The 25,569-nt window shown below is 44.1% G+C and overlaps 2 protein-coding genes across 4 annotated transcripts in view; one reads left to right on the top strand and one right to left on the bottom strand.

Annotated features, from left to right (window-relative positions):
- Positions 1 to 25,569, bottom strand: part of MRPL48 (mitochondrial ribosomal protein L48) — a 525,613-nt gene that overhangs the window by 107,518 nt on the left and 392,526 nt on the right. The gene's annotated exons all lie outside the window — the stretch shown is intronic.
- Positions 9,956 to 25,569, top strand: part of RAB6A (RAB6A, member RAS oncogene family) — a 94,329-nt gene continuing 78,715 nt past the window's right edge. For both annotated transcript variants that reach the window (XM_050756463.1, XM_050756464.1), the window contains exon 1: positions 9,956 to 10,084. In XM_050756463.1, the coding sequence (XP_050612420.1) occupies positions 10,015 to 10,084 (70 nt within the window). In that variant the 5' untranslated portion in view covers positions 9,956 to 10,014. The remainder of the gene's footprint in view (positions 10,085 to 25,569) is intronic.

The raw sequence follows: 25,569 nt of genomic DNA, 5'->3' as shown, positions 1-25,569 counted from the left end.
TAGGAGGCGGAGGTTGCTGTGAGCCCAGATCACACCACTGCACTCCAGCCTGGGCGACAGAGCGAAACTCTGTCTCAAAAAACAAAAAAAAAGTAAGGACCAAATATTTTTCTGCTTTGTATTTCCAGTAGTAAAGCAGAGTGCCTGGTACACACTAGTTAAAAGTGTTTGTAGAATGAATAAATGAACAAATGAATATTTCAGGACAAAGCATACTCAAAACTGAATTCGTGTGTTTGTTGTAATGAACACTGGCTTTCGGCTCCAAATATTATATTTCATCTTTTCCTCATAACAAAATTACAGTTTTAATGTAAAAATCTACCTTTCTTCACACAGCCATGGATCTCTCTATCCTAGTCTTAGTAATCCCATTTCTCTTGTAGCGACAGATTTAGGATGGGGATATGAAACAATTCTGGCCAGTGAGATGTAATGGGGAGTTTAATGGGGGATTCTGGGAAATGTTTTTTTTACTTACAGAGATACATAGACGGCATCTCCTTTCCCTGGACTTTATAGGATATAGATGTGTCAGCTTGAACTGTAGCAGCAATCTTGTGATTATTGGGGAAGCTAGTATCTAAGAGTAAAGTCAATACACTGAGAAAGGCAGAGCAGAAAGACAGAAGAACCTGGTTCTTGTAGCCATTGCTGGGTGGGAGGGAATTAACTAGTCCTGGAAGCTTCCTGGAAGCTTCGGACTTCCTTTTTTTTTTGAGACGGAGTCTTGCCCTGTTACCCAGGCTGGAGTGCAATGGCGTGATCTCGGCTCATTGCAACATTCGCCTCCCTGGTTCAAGCGATTCTTTCGCCTCAGCCTCCTGAGTACCTGGGATTACAGGCACCTGCTGCCATGCCCGGCTAATTTTATTTTATTATTTATTTATTTATTTATTTATTTAGAGGCAGAGTCTCGCTTTGGTGCCCAGGCTAGAGTGCAGTGGCGCGATCTCCGCTCACTGCCAGCTCTGCCTCCCAGGTTCATGCCATTCTCCTGTCTCAGCCTCCCAAGTAGATGGGACTACAGGTGCGTGCCACCAGGCCTGGGTAATTTTTTTTTTTTTTTTGTATTTTTAGTAGAGACAGGGTTTCACCATGTTAGCCAGGATGGTCTCAATCTCCTGACCTCGTGATCCACCCACCTTGGCCTCCCAAAGTGCTGGGATTACAGGTGTGAGCCACTGCACCGGCCAGGGCTTGTTTTTGTGGTTTGCCCTATTGTTTAAACTTTTTTTTTCTTTTTTTTTTTTTAGATGGAGTCTCCCTCTGTTGCCCAGGCTGGAGTGCAGTGGCACAATCTTGGCTCACTGCAACCTCCGCCTCCCGGGTTCGAGCAACTCTCCTGTTTTAGCCTCCCTAGTAGCTAGGATTATAGGCGCCTGCCACTACACCCGAATAATTTTTGTATTTTTAGTAGAAATGAGGTTTCACCATGTTGGCCAGACTGGTCTCCAACTCCTGACGTCAAGTGATCCTCCTGCCTCGGCCACTGCAAAGTGCTGGAATTACAGATGTGAGCTACAGAGCCTGGCCATTTAAACTATTTGGTGTTGGGTTTTCTGTTTCTTCCAGCTGAAAGGTTCTGAAATGATAATGTTAGTAAATGGATCACATAGCAAATAAACTGGGTTTTTTTTTTTTTTCCTCATCAAAAGATAGTGGAGTATATATATAAAGAGTATATATATATAATCTTTGTTGTCTGTATTGGAGTACAGCTACAATGTAGGTGTTCTTGCAAGCCTCCTCTGGAAAGACTGCACACTGTCCCTGATAATCTTCGATCTGGACAACAGAAACAACAGCCTGTCAGGTAAAACCAGGAAGACAGTTGGTATGAAAAGTGATTTGGAAATTTTTTGTCTTTATTGATGAAAATAATGCGAATTTTTTTTTTTTTTTTTTTTTTTTTTTTTTGAGATGGAGTCTCGCTCTGTCACCCAGGCTGGAGTGCGGTGGCATGATCTCGGCTCACTGAAATCTCCACTTCCCAGGCTGAAGGAATCCTCCCATCTCAGCCTCCGGAGTAGCTGGGATCACAGAAGCGCACCACCATGCCTGGCTAATTTTTTGTATTTTTGGTAGAGGTGGGGTTTCATCATGTTGCCCACGCTGGTCTAGAAATTAATGTGGGCCAGGCCCTGTGGCTCAAGCCTGTGATCCCAGCACTTTGGGAAGCCGAGGCGGGCAGATCATGAGGTCAGGAGATCGAGACCATCCTGGCTAACACAGTGAAACCCCACGTCTACGAAAAATACAAAAAACTTAGCCGGGCATGGTGCCATGTGCCTGTCCCAGCTACTCAGGAGGGTGAGGCAGGAGAATTGCTTGAACCCGGGAGGTGGTGGTTGCAGTGAGCCGAGATTGCGCCATTGTACTCCACACTCCAGCCTGAGCAACAAGAGCGAAACTCTTAGTCTCTTTTTTGGGCATATGAGACTGCCTGCCATTTTTATGGAAGGTGCTTGGAAAGAGATAATTGCTTATCAATTCCCCTGTCTTTTGGCAGTACCTCACCCTGTTACTTTACTATGCCTGGTTAACTGAGCCTAGAGCTTCTTCTTCTTCTTCTTTTTTTTTTTTTTTTTGAGACGGATTCTTGCTCTGTTGCCCAGGCTAGAGTGCAATGGCGCGATCTCAGCTGACTGCAACCTCCACTTCCCGAGTTCAAGCGATTCTCCTGCCTCAGTTTCCCAAGTAGCTGGGATTACAGGTGCCTGCCACCACGCCCGACTAATTTTTGTATTTTTAGTAAGGGTTTCACCATGCCGGCCAGGCTGGTCTCAAACTCCCAACCTCAGGCGATCCGCCACCCTCGGCCTCACAAAGTGCTGGGATTATAGTCGTAAGCCACCGCGCTCGGCCGCCGAGAGCTTCTTGTATTCAGTTTCACCATAGAAAGGGATGGGTTTAAAATGCTATTCATACAGTCGTTGATACAATTCTCTTGTTTTTGTCCTTGTTTTACCCCTACCTTATGTGGTACCTGGTATTTCACATTCCTGAGCAGAGTTTCTGCAGTTCTGCTTAGTTGATTGACTTGCTTCTTGTTACTTCATCTTTCAGTAAGCACTTTATATGTTCTGTTTAGTCAGTTACCATTGCTCTATCTTTGTCTCCCATCTTAAAATATTATGGCTCTGGGTTAGAGATGTCAAACCCAGAGTTTGCATTTTAATTTCTTTTTGCTGGTTTTGGAATGGTTTCAGAAAGAGAAGAAGACAGAACATCTTTATCTTCCTAAAACTGGAAGTTTGTTTGTTTTCCCTGTGATGTTATGGCTTATAATCTCACTCGATAGTTTGAGCTACAATTTCTGTAATTATTTTGATATCTTTTGATTTTATGTAAAATAAAGTCCTAATTACTTTGTGTTAATTGAAAAGCCGAAGAAATGTTCACAGAAAGATAGTTTCTCTTGGCTTCTTTGGCAAGTTACAATTTGGCTGTGCAGTCTGTTGGTATTTCAGTGCAAACAGTGTTGGTCTCACTTTTCTGTCCTAAGATGCTCTGTTCTTTATATAAACAGCAGTAGAGGCAGTTGTTCTCTTCTACTCTGAGAGTGATTATCACTTAGTAGCAGGTGGAGTGATTCATTCGCTTGTACATCTTAGAGGAGACTTTATTATTTGTGGGGGATAGAGTGTGGGGAGAGGAGAGCTCCAGCAATGTGTCAGATTTTATATATTCTGGACTAGCATAAAAAGAAGCAACTTCTTCCCCCACTGCAATTTCAAAGCCTGGAAGTAACACCTCACTTACAAGGCTCTGAGAAATCACATTATTCATAACGGGGACCATGATTCACATGAACAGAACAAAATGGAATTATTAAAAATAGATTCTGTAGATCAATCTGTAGCAAAAATATCTTCTGACTTAGCTATTCATTGGCTATAATTACAGAAAGGACCATTCCATTTAAGTTCTACCACCTTCTCCACTTTGACTGAATAATCTTTATTCTCCAATGGCATGTCCTTATAGGACAAAGTATTTGGAAAACAGGTTTTAACATGCCTCCTCTCCACCTTTATTTTTTGTGGTCTTTTAAAAATGAGACTTACTTCAACATATCTTGTGTTAATTGTACTAATTTAATTGGTCACCTTGAATTACTGAGCATTTGTCATTTTTATGCTTTGTATATTGACCCACTATTATTTTTAGTAGCAATGATTATAATACCCTGCAGTGTGGGTTAGAAGGTCTTTGCATTTGATGGAATTTGAATTCCTGCCAGAGCTATTATTTGTTTCAAATGTGAGCAATATGATTTCAGTCCTTTTAGCTGGACAGTTTTTCTCCTTCTATTGATTTCCTGCCTCTCCAACAGTAATAAATCCCTTTTTAGGGAGTACTAAACAGAAAAAGGCAGTTCCTGTTTGATAACTACTACTTTATATATATACGTACAATATTGAGTGCCTAATAGTCAAGCAACTATGCAAGGTGTTTTAAGGGATCTAAAGATGAGAATGTCAGCTCGAAGTAACAATAACAAAGAAATACAAAGACACATAAAGGTATTATTAAATATAAAGACATTTATTATGTTACTAAAAAGAAATCCAGAGGAAGGCCAGTTCCAGGGTTGGTACAGTGGCTTTCTGCTTAGCCATCATCAGTGATTGGCTTTTTTCATTAGAATTATATATTAATGTTCAGAAGAGCTATCTTAGCTCTAAATATCATGTCCTTACACAGCCACATCAATGGCAGAAAAAAGGCAGTTTTTTCTTATTTATTCCTTTTCATCAAGGAAGAAAATATATCTCTCTATATCTCTTCTTCTCTTAGAATAAAAAAGCCTCTAGCACATTTCCTTCATCTCCCACTGGCTCAGATGGACTCATGTGCCTATACTTTAGCTGAAAGGAGGCTGGAAACACATCTGTCATCTCTAGTATATATGGTGGATGTGTGTGTGTTATGTGTGCGTTGCTGGATATGCAACCAATAGTGCCTGTCACTAAGAATAAGATGAAATTGACCGGGCGCAGTGGCTCACGCCTGTAATCTCAGCACTTTGGGAGGCCAAGGCAGGCGAATCACTTGAGGTCAGGAGTGTGAGACCAGCCTGACCACCATGGTGAAACCCCGTCTCTACTAAAAATACAAAAATTAGCTGGACATGGTGGCACCCTTCTGTAATCTCAGCTACTCAGGAGGCTGAGGCAGGAGAATCGCTTGAACCCAGGAAGTGGAGGTTGCAGTGAGCTGAGATCATGCCACTGCACTCCAGCCTGGAGAGAGTAAGACTCTGTCTCCAAAAAAAGAAAAAAAAAGAAATTTCAGCAGAGCGCAGTGGCTCGCGCCTGTAGTCCCAGCACTTTGGGAGAACAAGGCGGGCGGATCATCTGAGGTTGGGAGTTCGAGACTAACCTGACCAACATGGAGAAACCCCATCTCTAGTAAAAATACAAAATAAGCCGGGTGTGATGGCACATGCCTGTAATCCCAGCTACTCAAGAGGCTGAGGTAGGAGAATCGCTTGAACCCGAAAGGCGGAGGTTGCTGTGAGCCGAGATCGTGCCATTGCATTCCAGCCCGGGCAACAAGAGCAAAACTCCGTCTCAAAAAAAAAAAAAAAAAATTCAGTCCCCCTGCAAGAAGCTTTGTGTCTCTCAGGGCAGAAGATAAGCTATAATTTTATTACAATTTCTGTGTGATAGATTCCCTACATATTCCTGGGCTTCAATTTAGATATCACCTTTAAATTGATAATGAAAGCTGCTTTAGGTACTGTGAATTTGGAGCTGTGAAGCCTGTCCTCTCCCATTGTTCCTAATTTTTAGTTACAAGATCTGTTCTCAGCATCTTTTTCATAAGTAATGGTTTAGGAAAGAAGTATCAAATTACATGACATATTTTTGGTAATGTTCTCTTTCTCCAAAATGCTCTTAACCTTCCTTCTCTGCATGCCCCAATCCCATTCATCCTTTGAAGATAGTGAAAAATAATTCCTCTTTTATTTCATTTTGTCAGCAAACATCTGCTGCATGCTTACTATGTACTAAGCACTCTTCAAGCACTGGGGATACAAGATGAGATCTGACTTCATGGAGGTTACAGTCAAGTAGGGAACACTGACAATGAACAACAATTAAGAATAGGGTACAATAGGACAGGCAAAGGTACTTATACTGTTGGTGGGGATGGGAGCAGATGGGAGTAAGACTTGTGCAATAGACTGAATGTTTGTGTCTCCCCAAAATTCATATGTTGAAACCATAGTCCCCAGTGTGATGGTATTAGTAGGTGGGACCTCAGGGAGGTGATTAGGTCATGAGGGTGGAATAATCATAAATGGGATTAGTCCCCTCGTAAGAGGGACCCCAGAGAACTTTCTTGCTCTCTTTTTGCCATGTGAGGGTGCAGTGAGAAGATGGTTGTCTATGAACCAGGAAGTGGGCCTTCACTAGATGCCGTATGTTCTGGTACCTTGCTCTTGAACTTTCCAGTCTCCAGCTGTAAGAAATAAATGTTTGTTGTTTAAGCCACCCAGTCATGGTATTCTGTTACAGCAGCCTGAATGGACAAAGATAACTTCTTTAAGTAGTAAGCAATTTAAAATTAAAAAAAAAAAAGACAATTTCTTTAACTGAAGGATGAGTAGGAATTGGGGAGTGGGGAAGGGAGGGGAAGAGTATTTGCGGTAAAGAGAAGTGAGTGTAGGAAATTATGAAGGTGAAAATGTCGGTGAAAATACTCTTGAAAAGGGCCTAATTCCTCTTTCTCCTGAGTAATTTTTCAATTTGCTATACACTATAGCACTTAATATGCAATGTTTAGGCCATAAAGGCTCTGAAGACAAAACTTACGCAGAGTACTTGGTAAATACGAAGGCAGCTTCAGAGGATAATGAGGCTCTATATGTGTCAATGCAAAATGAAAGCTTAAAACATTAAAACATTGCCGGGCGCGGTGGCTCAAGCCTGTAATCCCAGCACTTTGGGAGGCTGAGACGGGCGGATCACGAGGTCAGGAGATGGAGACCATCCTGGCTAACATGGTGAAACCCCGTCTCTACTAAAAAATACAAAAAACTAGCCGGGCGAGGTGGCGGGCGCCTGTAGTCCCAGCTACTCGGGAGGCTGAGGCAGGAGAATGGCGTGAACCCGGGAGGCGGAGCTTGCAGTGAGCTGAGATCCGGCCACTGTACTCCAGCCCGGGCAACAGAGCGAGACTCCGTCTCAAAAAAACCAAAAAAACAAAAAAACAAAAAAAACCCATTAAAACATTTTAGGTAAGAGGTGGACTATACCATGAGGCCCTTCAAAATGACAGGGAATAGTACCACCTGTCTAGGTGACTACAGAGACCAAAGCAGCAGGGAGGACTGATTCATAAAGTTCTGTAGGAAGTACAAAATAATTATAGTTCCAGTCCTCAGATGTTACTTTAAAGTCTATTTCAGGAAGCATAATGAAAACTTGGTACCCATCAGAAAGAAAATAGCTACTCACTTCTGTTTGCATAATCTTTTTAAAAAGTTTCTTGGTTTAAGCTGCTCTTTGTATGTGCCAGGGTTCTGGGTTAATGGTGGAGAGGACCCTATTAGACCTGACAAACTACTTGTAAAATCAAACGTCCATGCCACAAGCCAGGGTTTTACCATTTTATTTTAGATGCATGTTCTAAATGCATTTTATTTTAGATGCACGTGGCTGGGAGAGGAACCAGAAGGGAGTAAATTTTGATAGAGATGGTTTGAGGATATAGCTGTTGTCTTGATAAGCCAGACTAGATGATATTTTAAGAACTCCCTGTAATTTATTCTAGGTCACCAATTCATCCCTGGGCCTGAGAAGGCACTTTTTCGATCCTGTCGTTTCTACAGCTAAGCAAATAACTCCCCAATAATGAGAAAATGTACATAAATGTTTTTGTGAATGACATAAGATACTATACACAAATGTAAGGACTTTTTTTATTATTCACTTAGAAAGTTTTTTTTTGTTGTTGTTGTTGTTTTTAAGACAGGGACTTGTTCTATCACCCAGATTTCAGTGCAGTGGTGCCATACTTCAGCCTCCAACTCCTGGACTCAAGCAATCCTTCTGCCTCAGGCTCCTGAGTAGCTGGAACTACAGGGGCACACCACGACATTCGGCTAATTATTTTATTTTTTGTAGACCAGGCTTTGTTGCCCAGCCTGGTCTCGAACGCCTGGGCTCAAGCAATTCTACCGCCTCGGCCTCCCAAAGTGCTGGGATTACAGGTGTGAGCCACCGCGCCCAGCCGCTTTATGGAATTTTTTTTTTTTTTTGAGACAGAGTCTTGCTCTTGTTGCCCAGGCTGGAGTGCAGCGGTGTGACTTTGGCTCACTGCAACCTCCGCCTCCCGGGTTCAAGGATTCTCCTGCCTGAGCCTTCCGAGTAGCTGGGATTACAGGCACCCACCATCACACTACGTTAATTTTTTGTATTTTTAGTAGAGATGGGGTTTCATCATGTTGGCCAAGGCTGGTCTGGAACTCTTGACGTCAGGTGATCCACCCAACTCAGCCTTCAAAGTGCTGCGATTACAGGCATGAGCCATCACGCCCGGCTTTTTTTTTTTTTTTTTTGAGATGGATTCTCGCTCTGTCGATCTCGACTCACTGCAACCTCTGCCTCCCGGGTTCAAGGTATTCTCCTGCTTCAGCCTCCCGAGTAGCTGGGGCTACAGGTGCGTGCCACCACGCCCAGCTAATTTTTCTATTTTTGGTAGAGACAGGGTTTCACCATGTTGGCCAGGATGTTCTTGATCTCTTGACCTCGTGATCCACTCGCCTCCGCCTCCCAAAGTGCTGGGATTACAGACGTGGGCCACCGCGCCCGGCCTGCTTTACGGATTTTGCAAGTCATTTTCTCTCTCTAGGCTTCAGTTTCCTCATCTGCAAAATTGGGAGGCCCTGATTCTGACAGTTATAAAATTCCTGGGAGCAATGGAAGATAATGTTATTTAGTAAGATGCTGTGAGAGGAATTATGATGAGAGGGTGAAGAAGGTGGGGTGGGTGCACGGGTGAAGAACGGATCTGAGGACTGTGAGGCACGGCTGAGGGCTTAGGAAAGAGGCACCTCTTACAAATTTTAAGGCTATAGGACCACCCACACTTTTCGGGGGATCATATTCCACCTTTGTCCCGGCCCCGCCTCCGCCCCACCCTTCTCCCCTCCCCTTCCTTCCCCTCCTGTCCCATAAGACTGAGAAGCGCCACACTTCGTATGGCCGCCACACTGGTCCGCTTTCCACTGCTCTAGGGTTGCGCGCGCTCTCACGCTGCCACCTCACTCGCGTGTCTGCTCGCCCTCGGCCCCTTCCGATTGGCTCATTACGTAAGTGACGTAAGGGCTCCAGCCTCCCCCTAACTTATCCCTGGCTTGCCCCGCCTCCTCCTGGCTTCTTCTGGCGCAAGTGGAAACCTAACCTGCCCCGTCGCCGCCGTGCGGGAGGAGCCAGTAGAGCTGTCCAAACCAGGAAGGCGATGGCTATGGCGGTGGCGCGCACGCACGCACGCACGCCAGCGGCCGGCGGGGCCGCAGGCTCGCGCCCGGGCTCGCCCCGCGCCGCGCCAGAGGCTCGCGCACTCAGCAGGTTGGGCTGCGGCGACGGCGGCAGCTGTGGAAGCTGAGGCGCTGCGCGTGAGAGGTCCCAGATACGTCTGCGGTTCCGGCTCCGCCACCCTCTGCCTCTCTCCCCCAGGTGTCGGAGTTGAGTGCGGAAGGAGGGAACTGCCCTAGCCTAGGGAAACCAGAGCACACCCCTGGCTCCTGCCGACACCGCCCTCTCCTTCCCAGCCGCGGGCCTCGCTCGGTGCTAGGCTACTCTGCCGGGAGGCGGCGGCGGCTGCCAGTCTGTGGAGAGTCCTGCTGCCCTCCAACCGGGCTCCTCCACCGGGCCTTGCAGGGGCCGAGAGAGCTCGGCGCCCGCCCTTCCGCTCGCCTTTTTCGTCAGCCATCTGGAGCAGCATCGGTCCGGGAGGTCTCTGGGCTGAGGCGGCGGCAGCTCCTCTAGTTCCACCATGTCCGCGGGCGGAGACTTCGGGAATCCGCTGAGGAAATTCAAGCTGGTGTTCCTGGGGGAGCAAAGCGGTGAGTGCGTGGCTCCCCCACTCCTGGCAGCTGGCCGCAGCGTCCCCGCACCGCCCCCGGTGCGGCCCTTCCGTCCGCGGAGGCTCCCAGCCCGCCTAGCGTCCGCGCTCGTTGCCACTGCAGCCCTTCCCAATGTGCCCCCCGGTGCCACTGGCTCTCCGCCTGGATCTGTCGGCCGAGATTTTACCCTGTTCCCCGGGTTCTTCAATCCTTGACTCGCCGTCTCCGTTCCCCGCAGTCCGGCCGTCTCCGGTCGATCTGCCCCCCCTCCTCAGCCCTCACCCCGCCCAGCCTCTTGTCCATCCCTTTCTTCCTCCGGTCTCCGTCGTTTCCCCTACCCCAGTACCCTTTCTTGAGCCCCACCCTTATTCCTTGCTCTTTTCCCAGTTCCTCAGCTCTGTGAGGCCCACTCAGGGAAGCCCTACTCCTGAGAACGGGCCCTCTTCAACCTTGGCCAAGGAGGGTGGGATCTGGGCGTTGTTTTCCCCAGAGGCTTGGCCCTGAGAAGTGCTGATGTCGTCGAAGGTGGGAAGGGGTGGTCGTAGAAAAAATTATTAAATGGTTTTCACCTGGGTGGGAAATTAGTCGGGCCATAGAGGAAACATCTGAATTGGAGACGACTTGAGCATGGGGTGGTTGGGGGTGAAAGGGGTAGCGTCGGCAGTGGAGATTTTTGCCCGTTAGGTTAGATGGGGCTGTGGCTGGTCGGAAAACCTCATTTTGTTCTGTTGACTTCCATCACTGACAATTCTTTTGGCAGTGTTGATGATTTTTCAATCTCTGCCAGATGCTATGTCATGATCATTTTACTTGGAATATTTCTCATCTCACCTACCCTTTTTCTCTTTTCAACATGAAGCAGCGTTTGAGTCTCATGGTGGTACAAACGGGAATTACTTGGGAAATGTTAATTATTCATTTCTTGAGTATTTTCCAATGATATATTGAGGATTCATGTGAGAGAAGGCTTGGAATAACAAACATCTTTGTTTTGTCGAATTTCCTTTGGAAAATGGAGTAGAGTAGAAATAAACTCATCTAGTTATCTAAATTACATTTAAATACCATTTGGGCTAAATAATTCTTTTATGCTTCATATTCCGTACTATCTGATGAGTGAAATTGTTATGTCATTTACCTGGTCAGGTTCTGCTGTCACTGTACTTCCGTATTAGATACAAGATCCTAATTTTGTGATGGTCGTTTCTACGATTACTTCTTGTAGTAATTTCAGTTTTATGCTGTATTATACAAACTTGACACTCGACAATTCAGGGACGATTACCCTCCTTTGTTTTTCTCACACTTTGCATGACCGTCTTTAAAATTCAGACATTGAGAGACTAGTTCTGAGTCATCAAACATTGAGTACCTACTAGGTGTTTTAGGTGAGGTTATAGAAAACATTAATTGTTTGTTTTGACTAGAAGGCATATAAGTGATATAAACTCATAGCTTTTATTACTACTTTGAACTATTTATACTGATTTGTATGCCATTACAGAGGTTAATACCCTTGCAAAATTGCCTCCCGTTAGAACTGGGAAATCATTTTTCTCCTTTCATATGTAGATTATCTTCCCCTCCTCCCTTTTGGGGGTAAAAATACGATCTCCTTGCTTTTCGCTTACATATTTTCCTGAGGTAAGTATAAACTTGTGTCTTTAGGTGAGTAACTTGGTAGAACCTATGGAGTTGATCCTGGTCCAGCTTTTATATGTCAATTTCAGGATAGTTCCCAAACATAAAATAAAGCTTATTGATCATTATTGGTAAAAAGGATCCAAAGTGTTTATTGTGCATTCTAAGGATATTATTGCCTTTCTTACGTTGTGATGCACAGCTATTTAGTTTGCATGAAAAACTCATTCATCTCCCTGTCTAAAAATATTTTAGCATGAATGGAGTGCTTAACTTCCTAAGTATCTTCAGGTTTCCTTTGAATTTCTTGAGTATTTGTATATGTTCTAATTCATAATGGAGAGTTTTATGGCTTCTAATTTCGTACCTTGTTTAAGCCTCTACTACCCTCCTCCCTCCATTACTGAAGCCTGGTTAGATTTTTTTTTTTTTTAATAGACTTCATTTTTTAGAACAGTTTTAGACTTACAGAAAAATCGAAAAGATAGTGCAGAGTTCCCATATATCCACACATCTAGTTTCCCCTGTTATTAACATCTTGTATTAGTGTGGCACATTTGTTACAATTAATGAACTAATATTGATATGTTATTATTAACTCAAGTCCATAGTTTATTTAGATTTTTAGTTTTAACCTAATGTCCTTTTTCTGTTTCAGCATTCAATTCAGGATGTCAAGTTAATTATCTTTTGAAGTTACTATATTGCCAAGTAATGCCATTCAGTAGCTTTGACAATGAAAGATTGATCTCTGTTTTCATGGTTAGTGTCTATAGTTTTCTTATGCATTAGTAGAGGTCTGTAGACTCCATGTCGTTTGGATGTAACTCTTCATGAATTATTTATTTTTAGGTCTGTTAGAATTCCACAATTCAGCTTTCAAAGACTATAATCTGTGGCAAGTCTTGTTTTTTCCTTAATAGCATTTACCACCTTTATAATTATCTTATTTTTTGTGTGTTTGTTTTTATTTCCCACAGAAGAATGCAACTCCCATGAAGATAAAAACTTACCTTTTTTGTTCAGTGTATCCCCATTGCCTAGCATAGAGCCAGGCTCATAGTAGCTGCTTAGACATGTTGGGTGAATGAATGGTGGCTGAATCTAATAGTAATGAAAGCTAGTAGCCTATATTACACTCTTTGATGTGGTGAAGTTCACATTTTTTCCGTATGCAATTGATAGTTTAACAATAACACTTAAAACTTACATCATTTGATTGTATACAGGAATCTATCAGATACTTAAGTGGGTAGAGAAACCAATCATTTAAAGGCCCAACCATTTCATTCAAAAAATAGGACTGACCTGAATTTTGTACTTTTTTGTTTTTGAGTTGAGCAGAATTAGTCTTCCTTTGTTAAAGTTGTTGTTAAATTATTAATATAACACATGAAAAGTATTCAAATTATACTAATGATGTGCTCATGTGCTTATGGAACTGATCTGAAATTAGGTTTTATTTGGCTTGTCAAAAATTTAAGATACTAGGGTGGGTGCGGTGGTTCATGCCTGTAATCCCAGCACTTTGGGAGGCTGAGATGGGTGAATCATCTGAGGTCAGCAGTTCAAGACCAGCCTGGCCAACATGGTGGAGGCCCACCCCCCTACCCCCCGGCCTGGTCTCTACAAAAATACAAAAATTAGCCAGGCATGATGGTGAGTGCCTATAATCCAGCTACTCAGGAGGCTGAGGCAGGAGAATCGCTTGAACCCAGGAGGCGGAGGGTGCAGTGAGCCGAGATCATGCCATTGCACTCCAGCCTGGGCGACAGAGTGAGACTCTGCCTCAAGGAAAAGAAATATATATATATATATATATATATATGTATGTGTGTATATTTAAGATACTGTGCTCTATGATGAAAATGAATTACGTCAGTACATGAAGCAGATTGAGTTAATGACATCAATCTTAACCTTGGATAAATTCTTATGGTTTAATAAGGGAATGTTTGGCCGGGCGTGGGGGCTCACACCTGTAATCCCAGCACTTTAGGAGGCCCAGATGCGTGGATCACCTGAGGTCAGGTGATCCTGACCAACATGGCAAAATCCCATCTCTACTAAAAATACAAAAATTAGCTGGGTGTGGTGGCGTGTGCCTGTAATCCCAGCTACTCAGGAGGCTGAGGCAGAAGAATCACTTGAACACCCAGGAGGTGGAGGTTGCAGTGAACTGAGATCGCCCCACTGCACTCCACCCTGGGCCTCAGAGTGAGACTTTGTCTCTGAATGTATGAATGAATGAATGAATGTTGAAATACCCAATTGGAAGTTTCCTTGAGGAGTCTGTTTTGTTACTACCTCTGGCTATTGTCTTGAGATGCGGAGGCACTTTTAGTAATGTCACTGAGTGGTTTACAGTAGAAGATTTTACTATGTATACATGTTACCAATTATAAATTAGGAGAGGTAGCGGCAGAGAGAAGTGCACACTCAGCCTACTACTGCTTTTTTCATTTTTATATTGCCTTTTCTTTTTTACATCAATGCTGATTGAATTGCAATGTGTTAGATAAGGAAAAATGTCTTACTGTCAGAGACTAGCAGTACTGACCAGGTTGTTGTTTTTCTTTTGAGACAGGGTCTAACTCTGTCACTCAGACTGGAGTGCAGTAGTGCGATCTCAGCTCACTGCACCCTCTATCTCCCAGGCTCAAGTGATCCTCCCACCTCAGCCTCCCAAGTAGCTGAGACAGCAGGCATGCACCACCACGCCTGGCTAATTTTTGTATTTTTTTGTAAAGATGGGATTTTACCATGTTGCCCAGGCTGGTCTCAAACTTTTGAGCTGATCGTCTGGCCTCAGCCTCCCAAAGTGCTGGGATTACAGGTGTGAGCCACCATGCCTGGCCAGTATTGAACATTTTATATTGGCTGGATCAGTGGTTTTTAAACTTTTTTTTCCCCAAAACCTCTTTCTGCTCTTACAAATTTTTGAGGATCCTAAAGAGCTCTGTTAATGTGGTTGTTATTGTTCTTCCTCCTCCTCTTCCTCCCGCCTTCCTTCCCCCTTCCTCCCCCTTCCCCCTTCCCCCTTCCTTCCCCCTTCTCCCTTCCTTCCCCCTTTCTTCTTCCCCTTTCCTTCCCCCTTCCCCCTTCTCCTTGGATGCAGTGACTGTTCACAGGGGCTATCATGGCCAACTGCAGCCTTGTCTCAAGCTCTCCTCCCTCAGCCTCCCTAGTAGCTGGGACTATAGGCACATGCCACTGTGCCTTACTTTTGTTTATGTGTTTTATATCAATATTTACTGTACTGAAAAAAAAATTAAAAAATATTTAATATGTTAAAAAATAATAGGGCCAAGCGTGGTGGCTCATGCTTGTAATCCCAGCATTTTAGGAGGCCGAGGCAAGCAGATCACTTGAGGCCAGAAGTTTGAGACCAGCCTGGCCAACATGGTGAAACCCCGTCTCTACTAAAAATACAAAGAAATTAGCCTGGCATGGTGGCGGACGGTCCCAGTGGTAGTCCCCAGCTACTCAGGAGGCTAAGGCAGGAGAATCGCTTGAACCTGGGAGGCGGAGGTTGCAGTAAGCCAAGATCACGCCATTGCACTCCAGCCTGGGCAACAAGAGCAAAACTCCATCTCAAATAATAATAATAATAATAATAAACCCATTGCATGTTAACACCTTTTTTTTGACAGCCTCCCTCAGTTGCCCAGGATGGAGTGAGTGCCTCCCAGGTTCCAGTGATTTTCATGCCTCAGCCTCCTGAGTAGCTGGGACCACAGGCACACGCCACCATGCCTGGCTAATTTTTCGTCTTTTTAGTAGAGACAGGGTTTTGCTATATTGGCCAGGCTGGTCTCAAACTCCTGGCCTCAAGTGACCTGCTTGCCTTGGTTTCCCAAAGTGCTGGGATTACAGGCATGAGCCACCATCCCTAGCCTTCATGTTAACATCATTTCTGAAATGAAAAAGAATTATTTTCCAAACAGAGATTTAGTGAGAGTGACATTGTTTTACATATTTGCAAATCTCTTTAATGTCTGACTTGATAGAGGACAATTGGATTTGCATAGCTGCTTATGCATTCAATCCTGTAATATTACACATCATATAGGCCCTGCGGAACTCCACAATACATTTCAAGAGAGTAAGAGTGAAAAATTCAAATAACATCTTAATATTATAAAAATGGTTTTGACATCCAGGAGTTTGTGGACCTCCCCAAGGGTCTTGGGAGATCCCAAGGGGTCAGTGGACCACTTTTTGTAAACTGCTGGGTTAGGTAATACTAAGCCAATTGTATTTCATGTTACAATGTTGCCAGTTTTTCATGTCTTGTTCTGAGGCCTTAAAACTAAATGGTAGAGTTAATGATTTAGAACATTAAAGGACTGGTAGAGATGGAGAGTAAGAGTCTAGATTGCATGTTTCAGCAGTGGCTACTGACCTTTGGCAGATTACTCAACATCTCTTTATGCTCCATTTTTCCTTATGTATAACATAAAGATAATAGACCTACCATAGAGTTATTGTGACATTTAAATTAGTCAGATAATGCAAAACATTGAGAAGAGTGCTGGCCACATGAGAAGGGCTCAGAAAGTGTTTTAATTTAACAAATGTTTATTGAAAATTGCTACAGTGTTAGGTGGTTTGGTAGTGCCTACTTTTAAGGAATTTATATTTTATCAGGGAAGAAATATACAATACCTAATACAATATAGTATGATGAGTGCAGTTGCTTTTAGAAGTAGAGCTAAGGCTGGGTGTGGTGGCTCACACCTGTAATCCCGGCACTTTGGGAGGCCTAGGTGGGCAGATCACTTGAGGTCTGGAGTTGGAGACCAGCCTGGCCAACATGGTGAAACCCTGGCTCTACTAAAATACAAAAAATTAGCTGGGCATGATGGTGGATGTCTGTAATCCCATCTACTCAGGAGGCTGAGGCAGGAGAGTCACTTGAATCCAGGAAGCGGAGGTTGCAGTGAGTGGCCATGTTGGCCAGGTTGGTCTTGAACTCCTTGCTCTCTCACCCAGGCTGCAGTACAGGGGTGTCATTATAGCTCACTGCAGCCACGAGCTCCTGGGCTCAAGTGATCCTCCCACCTCAGCCTCTGGAGCTGTTGGTATTAGAGGCATGCGCCATTGTGCTCAGCTGATTAAAAAATTTTTTTTAGCAAACGAGGTCTTGCTGTGTTGCCAGGCTGCTTTCCAACTCCCGGGCTCAAGTGATTCTCCTGCCTCAAGCTCCTGACTCTGGAATTACAGGCTTGCACCACCTCACCTGGCTTGGACTTTTTATTAGACTTCCTGATTTTATTTCATCTGGTCTCCTCCATTTCCTTATGCTTCTGTTTTAATTCTCATAAGATTTTTCTCAACTTTCTTCCATTCTGTTATTTTTTTTTTTCTGCTGTCATTTTAATTTCTTTTTTTTGTTGTTTTTTTTTTTTGAGGTAGAGTCTTACTCTGTCACCTAGGCTTGAGTGCAGTGGTGCAATCTCAGCTCACTGCAACCTCTGCCTTCCAGGCTCAAGTGATCCCTCCCATGTCAGCCTCCGGAGTAGCTGGGACCACAAGCATGCGCCACCAAGCCCGGCTGTTTTTTTGTATTTTTGGTAGAGATGGTGTTTCACCATGTTGCCCAGGCTTGTCTTGAATTCCTGAGCTCACATGATCTGCCTGGCCTTGGCCTCCCAGAGTGCTAGGATTACAGGCATGAGCCACTGTGCCAGCCCTTATCATTTTAATTTCAAAGAGCGTTTTTGTTCGTTTTCTGAATGTTCCTTTTCTGTAGCATCTGTTTTTTGTTTTTTTGAGACAGAATCTCGCCCTGTCACCCAGGCTGGAGTGCCGTGGCGCAATCTTGGCTTATTGCAACCTCCACCTCCCGGGTTCAAACGATCCTCATACCTCGGTCTCCTGAGTAGCTGAGATTACAGGCATCCGCCACCATGCCTGGCTAATTTTTGTATTTTTAGTAGAGACGTGATTTCACTTTGTTGGACAGACTGGTTGAACTCCTGACCTTCAGTGATCTGCCCACCTTGGCCTCCCAAAGTGCTGGGATTATAGGAGTCACCACACCCAGCCTTCTGTAACATCTTTTTAATTCCCCATTTTTACCTTTTCCTGTCATTTTAAAGATATTAATAAGCTATATGACTTTTCTTCCTGCATATTTAGTTTTTGTAAATTGTTTTTCATCTCTGCTTGTTTTAGTTTCTCTATTTCCTGTTTGACGTGGTCCTCAAAAAACTAGTGTTTCTTGGCTATTTGCTTTTATTTAAGAGTTGAGCAGTAATTTTTTTTTTTTTTAAGCTCTTGTGGGCCTTTACTGCAGAATGATCTTGCTGAGTTCCTTTTTGGGAGTCTCTAATGTTGGGTCTTTAAGTCTTTTTGCTGGTCAGATTCCCCGAAGAAGAATTACTCAGTGCACTGCTGGAGAGAAACTTGGTTGTCAGTGTTCTTGGAAGTGAATGGAGAGAGGGTTTGAAGTCATAACATACAGTAAATGCATTTAGTTTCCTTGCTTTTAATATTGTTTATACTCTATCCTTCAGCTGTACCTTGTAATCCCTAGTACAGAAACCCTGTTTTTCTTTCTCAGCAGCATTATCTTCTAATTTTCTGATGAAATGGAGGAGGGACCCAGCTGTGTTGAACTGAAGAGGGAATATAAGAGAGTGTTAATCTACTTGTTAAATAGACTTTCATCCCTTCTTTCTGTTTTTAGTTCCATCTTCACCTTTATTTATAGATGTACTTGGCCCAGACAATTCCTAAATCAATGGGGGTTCTGTGGTCCAAATCAGCTTTCTCAGCTTTCCCCATTGTCGGTTTAAAATTGATCATTATTGAGTCTGTTAGGTCAATTACTGCTTTTCCATTTGCTTTCTACCTTCTAACTTGGATGATTTAGATTTTCTGAGAACCAACACTTAATACTTGCTTAATACTTGTTTAGGGTTTGTTTGTTTTTTGAGACAGGGTCTCTCTGTGTTGCCCAGGCTGGAGTGCAGTCCGTTCACAGGCATGATGATAGCACACTACAGCCCTGAACTCCTGGGCTCAAGTGATCCTGCTGCCTCAGCCCCCTGAGTAGCTGGAACTATAGACTCAGGCCACTGAGCCTGGCTCTCTTCTTTTTCAAAAGTACATTTTGGCTGGGGGGCATGGACTCACACCTGTAATCCCAGCACTTTGGGATATGGAGGGGGGAGGATTGCTTGAGGCCAGAAGTTCGAGACCAGCCTGGGCAACATAGTGAGACCCTATCTTTACAAAAATTTTTAAAAAATTAGCCAGGTGAGGTACCTATAGTCCCAGTTACTTGGGAGGCTGGCTTGAGCATAGGAAGATTGAGGCTGCTGTGAGTCTTGATTGTGTCACCTCACTCTAGCCTGAGAGACAGAGCAAGACCCTGTCTCAAAAAAAAAAAAAAAAAAGTACGTTTTATAAAATTAAAACCAACTTATTTTACCCCCATATTCATAGTAGCATTATTCGTAGTAGCCAAAAGGTAGAGGCAAATAAGTATCCATCCACAGATGAATGAATAAACAAAATGTGACACATGCATACAATGGAATATTAGCCTTAAAAAGGAAGGAAATATTGGCCTGGTGCGGGGCTCACGCCTGTAATCCCAACAGTTTGGGAAGCCAAGGCGTGAGGATCATTTGAGGCCAGGAGTTTGAGACCAGCTTGGCCAACATGGAGAAACCCTGCCTCTACTAAAAATACAAAAATTACCTGGGCGTGGTGGCACATGCCTGTAATCCCAGCTACCCTGGAGACTGAGGCACGAGAATTGCTTGAACCTTGAACCTGGGAGGCGGAGGTTGCAGTGAGCTGGCATCATGCCACTGTACTCCAGCCTGGGCGACAGAGTGGGACTCTGTCCCAAAAAAAAAAAAAAAAAAGGAAGGAAATCTGACATATGCTACAACGTGGATGAACCTTGAGGACGTTATGCTAAATGAAATAAGGCAGTCACAAAAGGACAAATATTTTATGATTTTTAAAATTAATAAGTACTAAATAAACCTCTTTGTTATCCTGTCCATTGTGAGATTGACTAAACCTTGCCAGAACATCCCAGCAGACTTCACTTTTGTGATGAAATCCAAACTCTCTTCTCTAAGTTAAAGGCTTTCATAGTCTGGCTTCTACCTTTGTATCACTTATTTCTAACACTCGTCTTTACCAGGCCAAGATTTCCTTCCTTTTTAAGGCTAATACTCCATTGTATGCATGTGTCACATTTTGTTTATTCATTCATCTATGGATGGATACTTATTTGCCTCTACCTTTTGGCTACTATGAATAATGCTACTATGAATATGGGGGTAAAATAAGTTGGTTTTAATTTTATAAAATGTACTTTTTGTTTTTTTTGAGACAGGGTCTTGCTCTGTTTCTCGGGCTAGAGTGAGGTGACACAATCAAGACTCACAGCAGCCTCAATGAGGCAGACTTTTAAAAAAAAATTTTTTTAAATTCTTGTTTAAAAATGTTGTAATTAGAGATAAGATCTCGCTATGTTGCCCAGGCTGGCCTTTAACTCCTGAGCTCAAGTGATTCTCCTGCCTCAGCCTCCCGAGTAGGTGGGACTACAGGCATATGCCACCACACCCTGCCAGTTTGTTTTTTCCTTACACTCAGGGTCTTGCTCTGTTGCCCAGGCTGGAGTGTAGTGGTGTGATCACAGCTCACTGCATCCACAAGCTCCTGGGCTTAAGCAGTCTTCCTGGCTTAGCCTCCCGAGTAGCTAGGACTATAGGCACACACCACCACACCTGGCTAATTTTTAAGTTTTTTCATAGAGACAGATCTTGCTTTGTTGACCAGGATGGTCTCAAACTCCTGGCCTCGAGTGATCCTCTGGCCTCAGCCTCCCAAAAGGCTGAGATTACAGTCATGAGCCACTGAGCCCAGCCTAGTTTGGTTTCTTAAATTGTTATTAAGTTGTGTACTGTACAGAACATGTCTCTGCCTTTTATTTTTCAGTAGTTTTGGGGGAACAGGTGGTAGGTGTTTGGTTGCATGGAAGAGTTCTTTAGTAGTGATTTATGAGATTTTTGTGCACCCATCACCTGAGCAGTGTACACTGTACCCAGTGTGTATATAGTATTTTATCCCTCCCCCACTTCCCCCTGAGTCCCCAAAGTCCATTATATCATTGTTTTGCCTTTGTGTTCTCATAGCTTAGCTCCCTCTTACATAAGTGAGAACATATGATGTTTGGTTTTCCATTCCTGAGTTACTTCACTTAGAATAGTGGTCTCCAACTCCATCCAGGTTGCTGTGAATGCCATTACTTCGTTCCTTTTTATGGCTTAGTAGTATTCCATGGTAGATGTATACCGCATTTCTTTTTTTCTTTTTTTGAGATAGAGTCTTGTTCTGTTGTCCAGGCTGGAGTGCAGTGTCATGATTTCGGCTCACTGCAAGCTCTGCCTCCTGGGTTCAAGAGATTCTCGTGCCTCAGCCTCCCGAGTAGCTGGGATTACAGGCGTGTGCCACCATGCCTGGTTAATTTTTTTATTTTTAGTAGAGATGGGGTGTCATCATATTGGCGAGGCTGGTCTCGAACTCCTCACCTCAATCTGATCTGCCCACCTTGGCCTTCCAAAGTGCTGGAATTACAGGCATGAGCCACAGTGCCCGACCTAATCCATAATTTTTTAAAGTTAGTTTTGGTAGAATTTTGGGGGGAAGAAGGAGGATTCAGAAATAGACAACAGTTATAAATGGCATATTTGAAAAGTGAACTTGTGATTTAACTAAATACTATGTTTTGGGGTCCTTAAAATATTTTTTGACTCTTCATTACAGAAAAATTTGAATGTATAAATAGCTGGGCGCGGTGGCTCACGCCTGTAATCCCAGCACTTTGGGAGGCCGAGGCGGGCGGATCACAAGGTCAGGAGATCGAGACCACGGTGAAACCCCGTCTCTACTAAAAATACAAAAAATTAGCCGGGCGCGGTTGTGGGCGCCTGTAGTCCCAGCTACTCGGGAGGCTGAGCCAGGAGAATGGCGGGAACACGGGAGGCGGAGCTTGCAGTGAGCTGAGATCACGCCACTGCACTCCAGCCTGGGCGACAGAGCGAGACTCCGTCTCAAAAAAAAAAAAAAAAAAAATTACGGAGACTCGCATCAGGAGCCCCTGTTAGCTGTTACACAGCTTTAATAATTATTAACTCATATCTTAGTTTTTTTTTCATCTATATAGCATTCCCAACCTCTGTATCAAAGTGGGTTATTTTATATATTTATTTATTTTTTAGAGACAGGGTCTCACTCTGTCACCTAGGCTGGATTGCAGTGGTGCAGTCATAGCTTGCTGTAACCTTGAACTCTTGGGAAAAGTGGGTTTTTTTGTTTTGTTTTGTTTTTGTTTTTGTTTTTTAGATGGAGTCTCGCTCTGTCGCCCAGGCTGGAGTGCAGTGGCGCGATCTCAGCTCACTGCAAGCTCTGCCTCCCGGGTTCACGCCATTCTCCTGCCTCAGCCTCCCGAGTAGCTGGGACTACAGGCGCCCGCCACCTCGCCCGGCTAATTTTTTGTATTTTTTAGTAGAGATGGGGTTTCACCGTGTTAGCCAGGATGGTCTTGATCTCCTGACCTCATGATCCGCCTGTCTCAGCCTCCCGAAGTGCTGGGATTACAGGCTTGAGCCACCGCGCCCGGCCTAAAAGTGGGTTATTTTATTTATTTATTTATTTATTTATTTTTTTTTTTTTGGAGACGGAGTCTCGCTCTGTCGCCCAGGCTGGAGTGCAGTGGCCGGATCTCAGCTCACTGCAAGCTCCGCCTCCCGGGTCTACGCCATTCTCCTGCCTCAGCCTCCCGAGTAGCTGGGACTACAGGCGCCCACCACCTCGCCCGGCTAGTTTTTTGTATTTTTTAGTAGAGACGGGGTTTCACTGTGTTAGCCAGGATGGTCTCGATCTCCTGACCTCGTGATCCGCCCGTCTCAGCCTCCCAAAGTGCTGGGATTACAGGCTTGAGCCACCGCGCCCGGCTAAAAGTGGGTTATTTTAAAGCAAACTCCACACATCATATTGTAACTATTTTGCTATGGCTGCTCAAAGAGGAAGACCTCCTTACTGAAATATTCTTGACATTTTTGTATATAATTGCTCATAGAGGCCTTTATTTTTGGGATACTGTTCGTTCCTTTACATATTTTTGAGCTTAATATTTCAGGATCTATTAGAGAATTAAAATATCCATGAGTTCATAATAATATGAAGAAGTGACAGCTCTTCCTTTAAAAGAATTCCAGTTAACAAATACAGACAGAATGAGGTAAATTTAAAAATCACCATTAGAATACCACATTAGTAATTGCTGCAGGTAAGATCCCTTTGATGAATTTTAAAATTGGTGGGCAAAAGTTTGAGAACACAATGCATCGTCTCAAAGTGTCTTCCCCAATGTAGTTGTTATTTACAAAGGGAAAAACATTAACTTTAGGGTGAAGAAACACTGCAGACACCACCAGTAACCACGTGATTAAGGTTGACATCTTTAGGAATAAGATAATGAGCCATTATGTATCCTCTGTTATAATGCACTGAGAAAGGCACATTAATTCTGTGGTAGTTTTGCCAAGAATGCATGATCTCTGTCTAATCTTGAGAAAACATCAGACAAATCCAAATTGAGGAACATTACGTGAAACAACTGCCCAGTGTTATTCAAAAGTGTCCATGTCACAAAAACAAGGGAAAATGGCGAAAATCTCACAAATCAGAGGAGACCAAGGAGACATGACAACTAAATGCAATGTGGGATCCTGGATGACATCTTGGAACAGAAAAAGGGCATTAGTAGAAAAATGGGTGAAATTCTAAGTTAGTTACGTAGTTTAGTTAATAACATGATATCACCGTTAATTTCTTAGTTTTGATAATTGTGCCGTGGTTATGTAAGATTTTATCTTAGAGGCTGGCCGGGCGTGGTGTCTCACGGCTGTAATTCCCAGCACTTTGGGAGGCCAAGGTGGACCAATCACGAGGTCCGGAGTTTGAGACCAGCCTGGCCAACATGGTGAAACCCAGTCTCTACTAAAAATGCAAAAATTAACCGAGCATGGTTGGGCACCTGGAATACCAACTATTTGGGAGGCCAAGGCAGGAGAATTGCTTGAAGCCAGGAGGTGGAGATTGCAGTGAGCCAAGATCACACCACTGTACTCCAGCCTGGGCAATAGAGCAAGACTCCATCTCGGAAAAAAAAAAAAAAAAAAAGATTTTATCTTAGAGGAAGCCAGGTAAAAGGTATACTGAAATTCTCTGTACTATTTTTATAACTTTTGTATAAGACAAAAAAAAATTTCTTTTTTTTTTTTTTTGAAACGGAGTCTCGCTCTGTCCCCCAGCTGGAGTGCAGTGGCGCAATACCGGCTTACTGCAAGCTTTGCCTCCCGGCTTCACGCCATCCTCCTGCCTCAGCCTCCCGAGTAGCTGGGACTACAGGCGCCTGCTACCACGCCCGACTAATTTTTCTTTTGTATTTTTAGCAGAGACGGGGTTTCACCATGTTAGCCAGATGGTCCCGATCTCCTGACCTCGTGATCCACCCACCTCGGCCTCCCAAAGTGCTGGGATTACAGGCCTGAGCCACCGCGCCCGGCCTTTTTTTTTTTTTTTTTTTTTTTTTTTTTGAGACGGAGTCTCGCTCTGTCGCCCAGGCTGGAGTGCAGTGGCCAGATCTCAGCTCACTGCAAGCTCCGCCTCCCGGGTTGCCGCCATTCTCCTGCCTCAGCCTCCCGAGTAGCTGGGACCACAGGCGCCGCCACCTCGCCCGGCTAATTTTTTGTGTTTTTAGTAGAGACGGGGTTTCGCCGTGTTAGCCAGGATGGTCTCGATCTCCTGACCTTGTGATCCGCCCGTCTCAGCCTCCCAAAGTGCTGGGATTACAGGCTTGAGCCACCGCGCCCGGCCTTTTTTTTTTTTTTAAGACAGAGTCTTGCTCTGTTGCTTAGTCTGGAGTATAGTGGCGCGATCTTAGCTCATTGCAACCTCTGCCTCTCGCATTCAAGCTGTTCTCCTGCCTCAGCCTCTCGAGTAGCTGGGATTACACGTGCCCACCACCACACCGGACTAAATTTTTTTTTGGATTTTTAGTAGAGACGGGATTTCACCATGCTGCCCAGGCTGGTCTCGAACTCCTGAGTGATCTGCCTGCCTTGGCCTCCCAAAGGGATTACAGGCGTGAGTCACTGCCTTACAGTGCTTTCTTATCTTGTTCACTCTCTTGTATGTGTGCGTGCTTGTTTTCTTCGGTGGATTGTAAGCTCCTTTCAGGTCAGGGCTTTACTTGTATTTGTTTTTGCATACTTATCCCCCACCCTCCTTATTTCCTAGCATTTAATAGTTTTGGAATGAAGTGAGAAATAGCCGTTCGAACATTAATATATTTGTTTACTTTTTTTTTCTTTTCTTTCTTTCTTTTTTTTTTGAAACGGATTTTCACTCCTGTTGCCCAGGCTGGAGTCAATGGGGCGATCTCAGTTCACTGCAACCTCCACCTCCCGGGTTCAAGTGATTCTTCTGCATCAGCCTCCCAAATAGCTGGGATTATAGGCATGTGCTACCACGTCCGGCTAATTTTGTATTTTTAGTAGACACAGGGTTTCTTCATGTTGGTCAGGCTGGTCTCGAACTCCTGACCTCAGGTGATCCACCTGCCTTGGCCTCCCAATGTGCTGGGATTATAGGCATGAGCCACCACGCCCGGCCTGTTTTTCTTTGATAAGAGTAATCAGTAGTCTGTCTTTACCATTATGTATCTTTCTTGTCTGCAACTTTTATGTAAACAGGTTTTTTTGTCTAGGTGTGGTGGCTCACGCCTGTAATCACAGCACTTTGGG

Source organism: Macaca thibetana, chromosome 14 (genome assembly GCF_024542745.1).
Source record: "Macaca thibetana thibetana isolate TM-01 chromosome 14, ASM2454274v1, whole genome shotgun sequence".
In the NCBI taxonomy this organism is placed as follows: domain Eukaryota; kingdom Metazoa; phylum Chordata; class Mammalia; order Primates; family Cercopithecidae; genus Macaca; species Macaca thibetana.
The sequence above is the reverse complement of the archived record's forward strand: the minus strand, read 5'-3'. Positions and strand labels throughout refer to the sequence as shown.